Source organism: Pseudovirgaria hyperparasitica, assembly GCF_010093815.1.
Source record: "Pseudovirgaria hyperparasitica strain CBS 121739 unplaced genomic scaffold EJ05scaffold_10, whole genome shotgun sequence".
Taxonomy (NCBI): Eukaryota; Fungi; Ascomycota; class Dothideomycetes; order Acrospermales; family Acrospermaceae; genus Pseudovirgaria; species Pseudovirgaria hyperparasitica.
This window is the reverse complement of record NW_022985558.1, coordinates 565,737-582,161: the sequence shown is the minus strand read 5'-3', so window position 1 is coordinate 582,161 and position 16,425 is coordinate 565,737. Positions and strand designations below refer to the sequence as shown.

Here is a 16,425-nt window from a genome sequence, read left to right as displayed (position 1 = left end):
CACTTACGTCATGGCCAAACGATTTAGACGCAATGAAGTCGAAAATCTATATTTCTGTGCGGAATTATGTTGTGATAAGGCATTGAACGCCATTCAAACTCTACGTCCATATAGTGCTTCACCGCACCAAACATACTGTAACAATCGTTAGACTTTGTGACCTTCCACTTTCCCCATCGGCATACTCGACACATAAGGACGAAAACAGAAAATACTCAATATAAATTGATAAATAGTACCGAACATCAGGCTGCGACTGATGCAGTCTCAAGATTCCCATAACACGGGCAGAAATAGGCAGCGCTTACCAAGCGACCCCAGTCTTGGGAGCAGGAGCCACCAGGACCCTGACTCGGCCAAGAACACCTACAACAGTCCCTCTTCGTCCAGAGGGTTTCGAGTACCAGGACAAGTAACAACATATACAAGCCATGCAGCAAACCCTCAAAATGTCCCAATAATCCCGATTCCATATAGCCAAACGCGCCCACCTTTCTCGCAGAATCCTAGGAGTCATGTAGCACAACCTGTTATTCCATACCGTAATTCGACCTATTCTCTACAAGATTCGCAGCGCAACTCTCAACTAATAGCCCAAGCTTCGGCTTACCCATACCAGCACAAGGCCCCGATGAGCTACGATTGGGACGGCACGGTTGATTACACGGGTATCTCAGAATACTACGAACCACAAGGAGAGCTCGTTCAAGATCAGGAGGGTGTAACACAAGCTGAAGGTTTTCCTGGGCATGACTTCGATATACCATATCTGGCTACAACGCCTGAACTCGCCCAGTCTTCAGTATCAGCAACTCCTGCAAGCCAGCAGCAATTGTCACCACTTCGAGCATCGCGCCCTCCTCAGCCACTAGAGCAGACTTCAAACCCTGGAATGAAGCGGAAGGCAGACTCGACAGAGCCGACCTCGGCCACTACTGCTGCGGCAGCACCCATTCCTGACCTTGGACCACCTTCGAAGCTATCAAAGACGCGATCCACACCCCATACATTCCATAGTGAGACACTCGCGGCACGGCCGAGTCACGATGAGACCAGAGCCTCAGTAAGACGACGCCAAGCCGAGGATTCGGCGCTTTCATCGGAGGACGGCGACGCGGAATCTTCACAGCGCAAGGGCTCTCATAGCGAGTCTACACAGTCTGAAAAGGATAAGGCCCAAGTCAAAGCACGCAGAATTGTGGAGGGGCCCAATCAATTCAACAGTGTTCTGCCTGCTGGCAAAGTGTTTCCTATCCAGGTCGGCTCAGAACTGTTTAGACTATCTGGTGCCTCAATCTCTTCTGATGGTAATGCCTACCCTTCCCACGTACTTCACCATTGGCTTCCCCGATACTGAGACATCTAGAGCACCCTCGTGCTTCTCGCACTTCTTTAGTGAACAGTTGAGAGGCGGATCCAGCAGCGTGGGCGAATTGAAGACACTGTATATCGATCGCGATTCCGCCATCTTCCAAGACATTGTTCGTCACCTCCAAGGTACATGATTCCGCTCCTAATGACGATATTAGCTAATTCGATCCAGGCTACTACGTTAGACCACGTGATTCTGAGCACTTTGTGAAACTCTTCTCGGATGCGCAATTCTATAGCTGTAGGTCATCCTCTTCTTTCTGTGGAGTAGTCTGCTAAGATTTGCACAGTGCCACGGCTGACACAACAGCTCTTCAAGAGTGAGATATTCGTAGAGATCGGTGGGCAGGATTTTCGCATACCGCGGGACTTGTTTTCAGCCCCAGGCGATTCGCCGAACTTCTTTTCACTCGGCTTTGCACACTTCTTTAGTACACCTTCAGAAGCTTTTCCTGGTCTGGAGCAAACATCCTTGCTGCGACCTCCATCGGTCATACCGCCCACTGTACACAACCGGTCTGGGAAAACCTTTTCGGAGTTGATGCGACTTCTTCAAGGGTACCCTGTGCACATCGAGAATGAAGATCACCGGGCCGAGCTACTGCGAGATGCTCGATACTTTCATCTCAAAGGCCTGGAACAGCGAATACTTCCAGCTGGAATAAGTTATAACTTAATACGCAACGTATCGGAGATAGTCATTCGATTAGAAGATCTGCGTCAGTCGGGGGTGTCTGTGACGTCTGATGTGACAGGAGAGGCGGACATCAGCATCAATACATCACCACCTTCGGGAGTCAATGCTACTAGGCTGGGACCCGGTTGGGTATCATATGCTCGACCATATATCGACGAGAAGTCGCATAACCTCGTTCTCGAAATCAGCGGTCAGGAGTCCACAAGGCTACACTTCTCCGCTGGTCCAACATCGACATCGGTCTTCATTCGAGCGACTTTTGCCAACGAAGCCCTCGCTCGCATATCGAGCCTTTTCCAGGTCATTGCGAACAAAATGGGATTGCCTGCGACACAAGCTCTTGGGCTGATGATGCTGGAAAGTGGCGGAGGTGTTGCCGCACAACCAGTGAGCCCAGCAAACAGTGGTGTGAGTGGAGAGAAGGTGAAGATACGTATCGATGGCGATGCATACGTCGAGGTGGATGGTCAGGCAGTGTCAGTTGATGCTGGGGCCGCGGGAGTTCGATCGTGGGCTTCCCCACGACTGTTTAGTGCCAAGAAAGCGAATCGTCATCGTAAAGACGACGAGAATGCATCTTCAGCGGAGGATGATCTGGAAGAGATGATGGACTTTGATCAGGATGAAGAAGTGACGTGGATAGTGCGCCGAGCGCATTGGAGGTTGCGAATCGTGCCTGGTGAGGAGGTTGGGCGCATGGAGGTTATCATGGTGGCAGTGCGAGTCGAAGCGTTCACTTCAGAGCGTGTTCGCAATCTCTCGAGAGGGTTTCTGGCTTGACGTGTTTGTGGTAATGTATTATTGTACAAGTGCAACGCAGCGAGGGATGCGAGGATTCAGCTTTCCATTTGACCGCGATATCTAGCATATGATCAAATAGACGCATATGAATGATGTTTAGCACGTCAGATCACTATATACGCCAATTGCAGCAGCTTAGAAAGGAATGCAGAAGCGCCCCTGCATGTCAGCATACCCATGGTGATATTGTACCATACGGCATCAAACATGGCCAATCAGCGATATTCCAACCATCCGATGAAGATGTGATTTCCAAGCAAGGGAGGTTTTGCGAACCGGAAGTGCAGACAACGCTACCATCTGCTTTATATTTATGCCGAGCGGTCGAATCGTTAGCATGGATGAAGTAGTCTATGGCAAAGTACAGTACCTGAAGACGGCTCGTTCTATAGATGACGTCGTGTGTCTCGGTCGACTTGCAAAGTTTCGGCAATAATACAGAAAAGGGTCTGCGGTACCGTTACCATTATCATTACCGCTGAGTTACCACGCTTCTTGTCACCCTACCCCACTTCACTGAGTCCACCCCTACTACCGGAAATGGACGGTATTAGTCTTCTTGAACGGCGCCCATGAAAATCCACTTTCAATCAGTCTGACAAATCGACTCTGATTACTATGTCAATCGCCGGCTTCACTCTGACTTCTTCTACCATGGACCTCCATTCGCGCATTCATGCATGCCTTCAATGGCTCCCTCAATACCCAGATACATCGATACGGTGATCATAGGTAACGCTGCGCCATGCCTGCTGTTCTTAGGATAGCAATCTAACCTCGTGGACTAGGCAATGGGCCCGCGGCGCTGATATTGTCGTACATACTACATGGAAACATTCCCTACTACGCCGGTGGCCATCCAGACCCATTGCTAGACGCGAAGCTATCCAGAAGCCGAACCCTCCTTGACGTAACGCCGGATCTGTACGACCATTTTTCGTCTTCTCTCCGCTACTCCACTCAAGCGCTTCCTATAAACACCCTCCTAGATACCCTACTTCGACCCAATGCAGATACAGAGCTAAACCCGCCGTCATGCGTTTGCTGGAAGTACGAGCCACAGAAGGCTGTGCCTCATATTGTCCTGGGAAACACTGCAGCTCCTGGCGGGCAATGGCAGGAAAACGCTGTCTCAGCCAGCTGGGATATTGGGACTCTGAGCTACGCAGAGATGCTTTCCTTGCCTGGCTTGACATTCGCAGACCACTGGGAGCGGGCGCATGGCCAGCCAATGCCTGATTTTGTACGACCATCTCGTAGAGAGGTTGCGGATTATCTGAGCGCTTACCCCACAGCGGTTGGTATATCAGACTCCATATTCAACTCGCAACAGGTCTCGGGCATATCCAGGACCAGAGACGGTTTCATGATTGCCTCTCACAACATGCGCTGTAAGCATCTTGTTCTGGGTTCGGGAACCTTCTCGATGAACATTGCGCCACAACCCCCACTAGCAGAACTTGCGAACTTGCGTACCAAATCCGAACCATTACTTGTGGTTGGCTCGGGCTTCTCCGCTGCCGATGCTATCATATCAGCCAGCGAAACCCGTCAGATCATACATATCTTCAAATGGGCACCAGACACACGACCTTCGCCGTTGAGAGGATGTCACCATCAGGCATATCCGGAGTATGCTGGTATTTACAAGAAGATGAAACTTGCTTGCAAACAGTCCCCGACAAACACTTCCAAACAACGACCTATGATGAGAAGGAAATCGAAATCTTCTCTTGGCAACCGTGATTGGTCAACGACATACGAGGGCTATCCAAATGGAAGCATTAAAAGCGTCAATGTTCAGGAAAACACAGCCACCATCCAGATTCAATGCGCAAACGGTACTATTAGTGACCGGACAATCGGAGAATTGCGATATGTTGTCGGGAGAAGAGGCAGCCTAGCTTACCTCCAACCATCCTTGCTCAAGGAAGTCGTTGGCGAAGCCACGAGCCCTGTAAACCCGGTCGTTTCAACGAGGACCCTGCGTCAAAAAGTGGAAAAGAACTTCCAAGTCGCACCAGGTGTCTTCATCATCGGCAGTCTTGCAGGTGATACCCTAATACGACACGCGTTTGGTTCCTGCGTACATACTGCCGCCAACTTAATCAGGGAGCATTCAATCGTTTCCGAGCGCCGACATAGCATACAAAACCCTGCAACGCAAAAGCATGCACGAGAAAGATCGACTCGCTCCTTGGGGAAGAACGTTTCGCCCCATGGTATCCCTAGCTCGAATTGCAGTGATCAAAACTCGCTTGCTGAATCCTCAGACTCAGATGGCGGTGGCGGCGTCGTCTTGGAAGATCATCGTGACCTTCACATCGATCGACGGACGCTTCCCAGGGCGAAGTCAAGAGCGACTAGCCCCACGCGACAGGGATCGAGACGGTGTTCAAGCTGGTGACTTGAGCCCCAGACGAACTTGTCAGTACTATTTTACATTGTCACAGCATACCGGCGGCACGATTGAGTATTGTTTTTTCGGAGCAATACAGCGCATTACTGTAGAAGGGAATAGTGTCAGACATACAGTAACAGACGTAGAGGGCCGCGCCCCATACATGAGCATGCGCACATATGAGAGAGAGTGAGAGAGGAACAGGCCATGGTTTAAGCTGTCCTCAACGACGTGTTCTGTAATTCAAGAAACGATGGAATCTGTTTAATTAGACAATAGAATACGTGCATCAGCTCTACCTATTTATTATAGAAGATAAGTCAATCTGCCTGAGCTACATGCCATTTCTATCCACGTCAGTACCGTCTATTCCATGCCCAAACAACTCATTCACGCTCATCATAATGAATCAATAAATGCTAAGAAAGAAAGGGGAGCTGCATGTGAAAGTAAAGTTTTTAGTGACACGTCGATAATCATGGGAGTGCATGAGAAGGTTATTGACCCGTTCCGCTGTCACAATTCGCGCATGCTTGAATAGTGTTTCTACTCTTCGCATTTGCACGCTCGAAGCACAGGATATCAGTATTATAAGCAAAACAATCGATTATCTACTATAACTCGATCTAACTGTGTACGAATCAGATTCGCAAGGTTCAGTTTCCTGCTCCAATAAAGCTCCAACCACGTCGATGATAGCATACAGTTCTAAGAAACGAAGTTGCAGCGATGAATATAACGCGAGAAACGTTATTCCACCGATGCTTTCTATTCACCCTCCAGATAAGCTGCCTTGAGCTGAGTTCAAGGTTGGAACAAGAGAAGAGATTCTGTGCCGTTGAAATGTATGGACGAGTGATAATGGGGGGATGCTGACAAGATTGGGAATCATTTTGTGGAAGACTAGGACTATGTTCGAGTGGATATTTGCGGCTGGGTTGGTGCCGTCTTTACATGACCGTGGGGCTACATGATTCGATGGGGGCGTGTGGTGAGGGATGTAGATACGTAAGGATGCGATTGGTTTGGAGTTCGTGTTGGACGAATGATGAGATGCTAGGGGTCGTGGTGTCGGGATAGGGTGATCAGGGATTTGACGAGCCAAAGTGAAGACGTAGTGGTTCCAGTTCCAAGGAACGTCTGTGCTGATGCCAGTTGGGGCGCACTACGTCCGAGTCGAATGACCCGTTGCCTCCTCAATGGTGATGGCCATCGTCGACGGGTTCCTCTCCTTGTGTCTGAGCTTGAGATTCTGCCAAGTGCAGAGTCAGCAAGAGGGTCAAGCAGAAATCCCGCCGATAGTAGAGCGACTGATTTTGACCAAGCGCGACATCTTCAGGGGGTTGGAATGGGGGCTGTTGATAATGATACTACTTTAAGTAGTCATCTGACCAGATGTTCCACCTGGAATAGTATTATTAGTGAGAGCTTGATTATGAATAGTAGGAGGAATGAAAGGATGAGGAGTGCGACGGGTGTTGATGTGCGATACTCTTACGCCGTTCAGCTGTACATGTCGTTGCACTCATAACTATTGCGTCGATGCATTGCCGGCTGGTGCAGATAATACTGATAATCTTCAAAGGAAATATTGGTTTGCATACCGACTTGGCGTTTGATCTGTTCGCGTGCCCAGCGAGCGGTGTCTTTTGTGCGTGGCGAAAAGCTGTGGTTCGCACGTGTCTCACGCGCCATCTCCGTAAGGAACTCCTGGCGGAAGACTTCATTAATCTCACCATTAGGAAAGGCATCAGCAAGATCGCTATGAAACGTTAGAGTGGCCCAGGATTGATGAAAGGTGAGCGACTCACCCAATGACACCCATAGCGGAGCGCATCAACGGCTCTGCTCTGCTTGGGTCTTGGTGGACCTGCTTCAGAAACTCGATGATCGACTCGATGAATGGCATGAGAAGCTCCTGCTTGCCACCTATTTTGAGTGCCACAATAGCACCGTCCCAAGCGTCCATAATGCCTTCACGAAGACTCTCAATGTAGTCGATGAGATCGAATGTTGCTTCAGAATTGATCTTGACGCCTTGGGCTTGCTGCAGCACTTGGGCGACCACCGTGAAGTAGCTCTCAAATGCAGGTCCGATGGCCTGTGCGATATCTCCAAAGCATTGAAGAATGGCGGGCTTGAACTGATTACCTAGATTTGCACTCTGTCTCGAGTCAGCTGCGGATTATCTAAAAGAAGCTTTGGTGATTTACCTGTAGATCTTGCAGAAGATAGTTCATAAAGGAATCACAGTATGGCTGGACCTTCTCGTTCATAGAACGACTGATGTCACTGACCAAGCCGATGGCGATAGAGCATAGACCAGGCTCCTCGAGGTTACCAAGCGCATTGTAGAGGTAGGGCGTGAATGCCTCCATGTACTTGATGAAGTCATCTTCGAGTGCATTGGCTAAAGAGCCGATTGCCGTGAAAACTGTCTCTGGGACGGCCGTTTTTCCACCAACGGCTTGTAGAAGTTGAAGGAGGACTTGCATGATGCGATCTGCTAGAGGCTTGATCTCAGCTTCCAAGCGGCCAATAATGCTTATGACCACGCTAGCCAAGCTCGTTTGCATTTCTTCCAGAGTAATCTTGTCTTCGACGCTAACGACCTGTTGTTGAAGAGCAATAGTCTTTTCCAAGCGCTCGAGTATAACGCCAGACAAGTTTCCAACGAGGTTGATGACATCGTTAGCCGCATTCGTCACGAATGCGTTCAGAACTTCGTATGCAGCAGTACGAAGGTGGTTGTCGGCATCAGATCGTTCAGTGACCTGGAGGATGTGGCTCACGCTAGCCTGGAAATGCTGTGAAAGTTCGTTGGTCTCCGCAGGAGCATCGCCAGCGAACCGTTCAGCGAGGTTCATCAAAGCCCAGCAGCATGAGGAGGCCATTCTAGGATTACTCGAGAGACCTTGAAACAGAGATGAGATCAACGGCGTCAGGTGCGTGGATGGGTCGATTGCATCAGAGCAAACCTCGCAGATACGACCGAGGGCATAAGCAGCTGAGTCCTTGACCTGGAGTACAGGATCGTCCATCATTGCAATCAGGACAGGAAGAGCCTGCTTGACGAGTGGCATCAGCATAGACTCCTCCGGGCCTTCCATGATAGCACCAAACGCAGACACAGCGGCATCGCGGTAATGCCAATCTTCGGATCTGAGATGCTTCTCGACGAATTGTAGTACAGGAGGGACGACTTGTGAGCCAACAGCACTTGCGAAGAGCTGCAGACATTGGTAGGCGGCTCTCGCGGTGTTGTATTCGTCATCGGTTGCGTCCTCGTCCTGTTTCGCGAGGAGCTCAAGGAGAACGGGGACAATCTCGTGGGTTGCAACACGGGCGAAGTTGAAGTATGCGCGCAGCTCCGTCGAGCCTTCGGACTGTGCCTAATGACTGTCAGCTGTATAGATTTTATCCGGGAACGAGCAGACGTACTTGAGCGTTGTCATCCTCGATTGCAATCTCCTCCTCACAGACGGTACACCAAAACTCTATTGCAAGCTTTGCGACGTCTTCGTCATCATTCTTCATACCCATTATCGTAAGTCCAAAGAGGGCCTTCTCCATATAGAGGCGCATCTTATCATAGTACATGCCCATGATACGGTTAAGACAGCCATACGAGGCTGCTTGTACTCGTGCATCCGATGCTTGTGTAGCTTCACAGACCACTTGCATAATAAAGTTACGCTCGCCCTCTGCTTCGAAATTGTTGCGGATGAATTCCAAAGAGTCACTAAGGGCGGATACAGCCGCATACCGCACCTCTTGGCTGGGTTCTTCTTTGCGCGCTCCTGTGACTACACATGTGAGAATTGAATTTGAGTGTTGGGTAAGGTTCTCCCTGAGTGCAGCGTCTTCAACGTCACAAATGTATCCGATTGCAGTCAGAGCGGCCTGTTTAGAGTGCACTGGCGAGGCCTCTTGGCACATGGCCATAAGAGCCGGCATGAGCTCGTCCCATTGTCCCCTAGGCATGTCTATGGTTGCGATCGACGCAATAAACTGTGCTGTGGCCGAGCCGACTCTATTGTCATTTCCAGAAAGAGTCTTGAGCGACAAGCTTCTCATCTCTTGCTTGACAGCTCCGTCTACTTGCGTAAGCCATCGTTCTTGGACCTGGCGTAACCGAGCAAAGTCGCGAGCTGAGAAACTATTTTTAAGAGCTAGGGCGGCCGCCATGCGGACTTGAGAGGATGTAGCTTCATTTGCAAGCTCTTTCCCTAATGTGACCAGATATCCGGACTATGTCGGATCGTCAGCTCACACTCGAGCTCGGTATCATAGTAAAGACGGTGTAGGCAAGTACGTACAAAATCGGCCTCCGCGGCTTGTGTGAGCTGTGCCTCTGAGCTCTGGCGCACGCTGTCATCTGGGTGAGGTCAGTTCTGGCGGCTTGATCGTCTCAAGTGCTTGTTTGAGGAGGCCTCCTTACCTGGAGACAGAGTCCCCTCTAGCACCTGGTTGACGTCCATGTTGTGGAGCAACGAGTATAGCAGAGTCTAGGTTGAAGACGATTGGCGCGAGACGGTATATTCGAGTTAGTAGAGCCCTGTAGAAATTTGGTGGGCGAATGCGCAGGGCTGTGGTGTGGTGGGGGAGTGAGTGAAATTGTAGCGGAGGAACCGTGTCGAAGGATAGAGGTCGAAAAGCCCTGACACGTGAACTTTGTGTTCAGCAGCAAGAATCGAGGCGCAAGAAGGATCTGGAGGATTGAGACCAAGTAGTAAACGGTACAGCCAGAATCGTGTGAATGAAAGAATTAAAACAAGGAAGCTGATGCAAGCGGCAAAAGCCCATCAAACATATGAAAGACCAGTAACTTCCTCGCCCTGTTGCGGGCGGCGTAGGAGCCATCAAAACACAGGCACAGACCGCCAAAGGACAAGGCACGCGCCCCTATTCGCTCGCTAAACCCCGCCGTAGCACTCCTTTTCTTAGCCCCACCCAGTCAGTGAGTAACATGGAAAGTGTTTATTTTGCCTAGGGGATGGAAAAGCGCTATTAGAATGTCAGAGGCTTTGGCTGCTGATAAAATAGTGTATACGACCGTATTCTGTTGTCATAGGAGTGTCTGTCAAGAATTAATGCTGCCAGTGCCTTCCATTCCTCAAAGCTCCAAAGCCATGTCTAAGAATAATAATGTGTGAATACCAGGGCTAGACGCTCGCTCTGAAATGTAGCGAAACAACATCCCTCAGCATGATGTTGCTGCTGTAGATACGCTTGCAATACACGCTTCAACCCCATGTTCTATTAGCCTCTACGTCCCCTAGGACTCTCGGCCTCAGTCTTCTTCCAGTCCCGCATCTCTTTCGTCCCCATGCTGCCTAAGCCCCCTTCACTCCTCCTCTCCCATCCGCCGAGCCGAACGACGAGACAGGTAGCATTGTCTGCGTCATTCGTGATAGCAGTGGCAAAGGTGACTACATCTCTCGCACCTTGCTCTGGGGTTTTAGCCTCCTTTACTATATCTAGGACCTCCTGGTCTTCAAGCTGACCAGATACACCATCAGACATGAGCACCATGAAAGAGTATTCCGCCGGCGCGACTTCGATACGTCGGACCTCTGGTTCAGCTGATACACCTATACGCTTTGATGCAATGTCGCCAAAGGCTCGAGTGTTTGCTAATCCGGAGACTCGTTCCTCGCCAAAGGAGTCAGTCACAAACGTTGCTGCGTAACGACGCATTCTTGCCGCTTCATGCGGGTCCGAAGGATGGTGATTCGTTGTGAGAGGTACTGGCTGTCCCGTAGATGTTGAGCAGAGTAAGATCCGCGTATCACCACAATGAGCAGTGATAATTGTTGATGGAGAAGCCGGGTGCCAGAAGGGGGACGGGGTGGGCGTCGAAACGAGTGCAATGCTGCATGTACTACCTCCTCTGAAGCGCTGGGGACCTCCTATATTCTTTGGAGCGGCAAAAGGATTGTGCAAAACATCGTCAGCATTGATCGCCCGGTCCGCAGCTACAGAATCTTCTTTCTCATCTTTCTTGGCGGCTTGTGCCGACACGAAGTCGTAGTCAGCTTTCAAGAAAGCATATTCGAGGACAGTCTCAAGACCAAGACCATGCTCTTGGTCGTCGTGTAAACTTGATCGTCGCGGTTGTCTTCTTTCCTCAGCGCCGGCTGACAGCGTGTGCCCCTGGCCGCCGACAACTTCTGAGAAGAACTCTGGCTTGAAACGCCTGTAGTACCCTCCCACCAACTCCTTCCACTGATGGACAAGCTGCTTTTCTAGCTCTTCCGCATTCTGTATGTTGTCCGATTGTACGAAACTTGCGTTTGTTTCTGGTGGCTCCTCATTCGCATTGGACTTGGGCTCTTTTACTTCGGTGGAGCTAGGCTTGACCCCTCCCTTCCCAAAGTCTACAACGTCAGCACCTCGGGGCTCTTCCGATCGGCTTTTGGAAGCCTTTTCCACGCCTAGCCAGCCATACATTCTGTCCTGCTTGTCTTTCAAATTAAGTGTGCTCTCGAGTTCGAAGAGGCCAGCTCCTTCTTCCACGTAGAGATGCAATTGCTCTCTGAGCCAATTGCTGCACTCGCTTCCGCCATGCCCATCAAAGACACCAAAGTAGAACACTTGCGGATCCCCACCTTCTCTTACGGATCCTGCCGCCACTTCAGAATCTTTACTGCTACGGGTCAGTGACATTGGACGCCGCCTAGCGAAGGCCGGTATCTCAATAGTCCCCGCTTGGAAGGCATCCTCATTGTATGGCCGCGTGCCTCTGCTCAGTGATGCCCCGAAGTGATGTTTCGCGCTTCGTATTGGTATTCGGACGACTGTCATCTCACGAGAAGCCCCCACCATCGCAGCCGGTAATCGCCCTTTGTCCTCTGCATTGTGTGGTACAGACTTGTCTCGTGGAAGTTTGTGATGTGGTCCAGCTCTTGTCCGAGAATCAGGGTGCATCGACGAAGATGGTATATGCGTTATGAAGTAGTCATGGAAGCTTCGTATGGCTGGGCTCTGCAAGCTCGGCCGGCCGACAAGCTGGCTCCCTCGCACATTGGAACAGGGAGGGAGATGGCGGAGGAAATTTGGCATGGCAAGGAGGAATAGGAGCCCAGCAGCATTGTGTGCTGACTGCTGTCGAGAGAAATGTTCCAAGAATGTAGAGGGCTATGATGTAGCCGGCAGGGTAGGTTGGAAATGGATGGATCCATCCGGATCCCATCCGGATAGCCCCACCCAAGGAAACTTCAAGTACTGCAACTCCAGCCACGGGCATAGATTACCTATACATTATAAGGCGCATTTCGACGATATATGCAAAGCAGCTGTGTATGAACGTAAAGTTATTTCGATTCTCATCATTACCGACTCATCGCATATGGCCTTGACATTCACGTATATAAGGTATCTGACCCGCACCGGTTTCTATTGCCTACACCCAAGACGCACACTTCTGCGTATCTTCTCAGCCTTTCGCCAACTCATTCCATGAGTCTTGAGCACCCATACTAGGGGCGCTCCCAGCAATAAGAGCACAGCATAGATGGCAAAACACCAACCAGATCCTACGGCATCGAGGAGTGGCTGCTGTGACGCGATACCAGCTCCAGCACCAATACACCGTATAAGGTTGTAAGAGGCCTGAACTGTCGCTGGTCTGTCTGGGTTGAGATCTGTGAGAATTGTGCAGCACATCTGCCGTGGTCAGAGTTTTCGAGCGCATCTACTATGGGCCTGCGAGACATACCGTGAAGAGACTTGATGTTGCCGCTCCAGTCAAAAACTGCATTACTAATGGTACAGCTATATGCTTAGAGGTTAAGTCAGAAGTGAATGGCTTGCGATGCAACGATATACTTACAGCTCTCATCATCAGGCTGACACCGTATCCTACTGTTGATGCAACGCTAATGAGAATCAGCGAATTCTCCATAGTGAATCGTGCTTCTTCGATAGGGAAATCAGATATATCATTCCCGGGACTATCATTGTTCTTGCGTTTACTTGATGGAGCATGCTTTCCGGAAGTACTAGGAGAGTCAGATTCGCGAGGATGTCCATCGGCCATCGAAACTCTGCTGTCTTCGACCTCAGTATCACCAAGAGAGACTCCTTCGCAATGCGAAGGGCTACCAACAACAGAGGACGTAGCAGTAAAGCTCTTTATCCGATAATCTAGGAGGCGGCCTGACTGTAAGCTAAAGGGCCACAATGAAGACGTTCAGTCTCACCAGTTCCATAGGACGAAATTGCTCCGCCCATAGCAGAGGGCAGATATATCAAGCCTGCTTGAAGGTAGTCAAGGTCATAAACCTCGATACACTGGACTGCAAGCGATGCCTGTAGGACCATCTTCACTGTATAGTAAATGGAGCCTACCAGGATCACTGTAAGATTACCTTTGCGGAAGAGCAAGGGTATGCATGTCAGTGGATTCGGCACATGGCAATCTCGCGAGGCCGCCGCAGCCTCACCTCGATGATGTCTGCGAGTAAAGCAGTCGAATACACTGCGATGGATGCCTGTTGGCCGGATACTACCATTACCCACGATTTTTCTATGGGTCTCCGGAAGAAAGAGCGCAGTCATCAAGAGGTATAGGCCCGTCAAAATCAAGAGCATCCAAAAAATCGAGCGCCACCCGAGAGTCTGAGTCAGCGCACCAGCAATCACAGGCCCAAAGCTTGGTGCGGCGTTGGTGCTTCGTCATTCAGTGATTGTGACCCTAAATCGGGATGCGAACTCACAAGAAAATGATGATACCAACATAGCCTCCCCTCTCCTCCAGCGTCGTAACATCCGCGATCACCCCATATGCTGCACCGTAACTCCCAGAAGCGCCAGCACTCTGGATCATTCGGAGGACGAAGAGACCAGGATAGTTCTTGACAAGTGCAATACCGAGGTTGGCCACGACCACGAGCATGTACATCAATAAATAGGCCGGTCGTCGTCCACGCTGGTCAGCAATGTCCCCCATGAATGCCGGTGCGACGCCGGCTACTATCAGGTATGACGTTACTGTGAGATTGATGAGTGTCACAGAAACGTCAAAATCCGATGCCATGGGTACGAGCGCCGGGAAGTATACATAACTACTAAGAGTTGAGAACATCGCCCCGAATGATGCCAGAGAGGCTATCCAGCGCTTTTGGGTTGTCGAGAAGATTGAATGAGGCGCATCGTTCGGTTCCGCCTCTTTGTTTGGGGTGTTCATATGTGGTAATGCATTGTGAGGGATTGAAGGAGAAGGGGCTGCGCAAGCTTCTTCGTCGTTTGCGACCTGGCTGCTCATTATCATGTTTGCAGCAGTTGTCTGACACGAGATCAGCCGAGAGAGGAAGACCTAAAAACAAGATTTAGACTTCGACCTTGTGGCATGATGTTTCAAGTCTCCTGGGAATCAGCTGACGCTGCGTTACCTCAGACCTGGCTCGTGAGGGGTCAAATTCGTGTCCTTGCTTCCGCGAGTCGTGGCAAACAATCCGCTGCCTACACGCTCCCCTTTCATTCCCAAACGGCCTATTTCTCCGTCGTTTGTGGCTTCGTGCGTTTGTATTCCATTCGAATTCCGATTTTTCGGGTCTATGCCCATGTCAACTATCGCGATGAACCGGAAAAGAGTTAAGCTTGACGTCAATATAGACGATGCTGTAGTTGAGAGTATGTGGCGCCTGCTCATTGGTGTTGCAATGTCTTGACGGCGAGGAATGTACCGGCAAGGCTGATTGAAATGTTCGTAGAGCTGCCACCAGGAAGCAAGATCATCGCTGTCACACAATCTGGACCGAGTATATGGATTGGTACTCTCAAGATACGAGTACTTGTAAGTACCAGAGGTTCATGCCATGTCAATCTTCCCACTGCCAGATTCTCTTATGCTCTCGGCTCTACAGCTTCTCCTTCAAAAGCCAGAAAGCATGATTTTTCTGTCTTGCCACGTCGCTTTTCGCGTTCCCAACGTACCGCTAAGAGTAATTGCGTAGCTTCGAGATGGTCGAATAGTTAAATACTTCAAAGTAAGTGTCAATAGGTACGATACTAGACACACCTAATGAGTAGCGTAGAAGGTCTCACCTCCAATCCTTATGGAGCCCCGATCAGAGCTGAAGCGCTTCCAGGAAGCATCTGGGCCAAAGGGCTTGTCAATGATGTCGGGGTCTTACGCCGCAGATTCGGAAGTACATGCCTTTGTTCCCGAATTGGTTCCGCAGCCCCTTGCATTTGGAACGTACTCTACTGACCCCAACACGCACTTCTATCTTTGCGAGTACGTGAAGATGAAGGACGATATCCTGAGCCCACGAGAGTGGGCCGCTGCCGTGTCTCTATTACACACGCGGAGCATGGGGCGGGGCCCTTCAACTCGATTTGGGTTTGACGTAACCACACACCTGGCTAATGTACCCGTGAACAACTCCTGGAACATGTCTTGGGTAGACTTCTGGACACAGCAAATGCGCGGGCTGTTTGATCAGGAGGCCAATAAACACGAGGAGGATCTAGAAATGGCGCGTTTGAGTGAGATCTTCCTCCAGAGCGTCATTCCTAGATACCTGGGCCCACTCGAAAGTCACGGGAGAACAGTGACACCGTGTTTGATACACTCTGATCTATGGCCTGGGAATATTAAGCCTCGCGCTGATGGCACTGGAGTGTGCATGTTTGACGCATGTGCGTTTTGGGGACACCACGAAGGTGAGTACTTGTCCGGAGCTGTGGGATTACCGCTCTAATCATTAGCTAGCGGACCTTGGGATCTGTCGAAATCCAAGGTACAACTTGAGACAACCGGCGATTGAAGAGTATAAAAAACTTCACTCGTTATCAGAGCCCATCGACGAATTCGACCAGAGAAATGCCGTGTATGCTATGAAGTTCCACGTACTTCTCTCGATTATGTATTTCGAGGTTGAGCGTTTTCGCGACATGTAAGGCGAAGTTTCGTATAATCAGCATATCATACCATACGCTAACAGCTCCAGACTCAAGTCAGAGCTGAGGACGTTGGTCGATACATTTGTAGATGGAGGCCATCCTGACGCATTACAAGACGACGGAAAGGACGTAAGTTCTGCTCAGGCCGATACATGGAATTCCGCGCTGAGATGTGAGTGAAAATTCGACTTTTAAGACGGAAAGCATATCTATAGTCTGCTGGAGTGGAGAATCTGAGTAATGG

The 16,425-nt window shown here is 50.2% G+C and overlaps 5 protein-coding genes across 5 annotated transcripts; 3 read left to right on the top strand and 2 right to left on the bottom strand.

Moving 5' to 3' along the window:
* Positions 1-607: 607 nt before the first annotated feature.
* Positions 608-2,842, top strand: EJ05DRAFT_422116 (uncharacterized protein; the record flags this gene model as incomplete). Its single annotated transcript, XM_033741477.1, has 5 exons — positions 608-1,307; positions 1,369-1,497; positions 1,544-1,612; positions 1,662-2,569; positions 2,639-2,842. Coding segments are annotated over 5 exons (2,010 nt in total), but the record flags the coding sequence as incomplete, so codon positions are not given.
* A 538-nt stretch (positions 2,843-3,380) lies between these two features.
* Positions 3,381-5,585, top strand: EJ05DRAFT_477185 (uncharacterized protein). Its single transcript, XM_033744194.1, has 2 exons — positions 3,381-3,601; positions 3,658-5,585. Exons 1-2 carry the CDS (start codon positions 3,559-3,561, stop codon positions 5,274-5,276), a joined length of 1,662 nt encoding a protein of 553 aa, XP_033599418.1. The 5' UTR covers positions 3,381-3,558; the 3' UTR covers positions 5,277-5,585.
* A 1,188-nt stretch (positions 5,586-6,773) lies between these two features.
* On the bottom strand, positions 6,774-9,751 carry EJ05DRAFT_440668 (ARM repeat-containing protein; the record flags this gene model as incomplete). Its single annotated transcript, XM_033741943.1, has 6 exons — positions 6,774-7,032; positions 7,082-7,434; positions 7,484-8,662; positions 8,712-9,521; positions 9,590-9,648; positions 9,712-9,751. 6 exons carry the CDS (start codon positions 9,749-9,751, stop codon positions 6,774-6,776), a joined length of 2,700 nt encoding a protein of 899 aa, XP_033599417.1.
* Positions 9,752-10,532: 781 nt separating this feature from the next.
* On the bottom strand, positions 10,533-14,544 carry EJ05DRAFT_486966 (protein serine/threonine phosphatase 2C; the record flags this gene model as incomplete). The annotated part of the gene is made up of 6 exons (XM_033745578.1): positions 10,533-12,377; positions 12,693-12,938; positions 12,991-13,026; positions 13,105-13,441; positions 13,475-13,528; positions 13,991-14,544. 6 exons carry the CDS (start codon positions 14,542-14,544, stop codon positions 10,533-10,535), a joined length of 3,072 nt encoding a protein of 1,023 aa, XP_033599416.1.
* Positions 14,545-14,929: 385 nt separating this feature from the next.
* On the top strand, positions 14,930-16,368 carry EJ05DRAFT_477178 (uncharacterized protein). Its single transcript, XM_033744193.1, has 3 exons — positions 14,930-15,262; positions 15,311-15,941; positions 15,991-16,368. The coding sequence occupies exons 2-3, from the start codon at positions 15,332-15,334 to the stop codon at positions 16,176-16,178; spliced, it is 798 nt and encodes a 265-aa protein (XP_033599415.1). The 5' UTR covers positions 14,930-15,262; positions 15,311-15,331; the 3' UTR covers positions 16,179-16,368.
* The last annotated feature ends 57 nt before the right edge of the window (positions 16,369-16,425 follow it).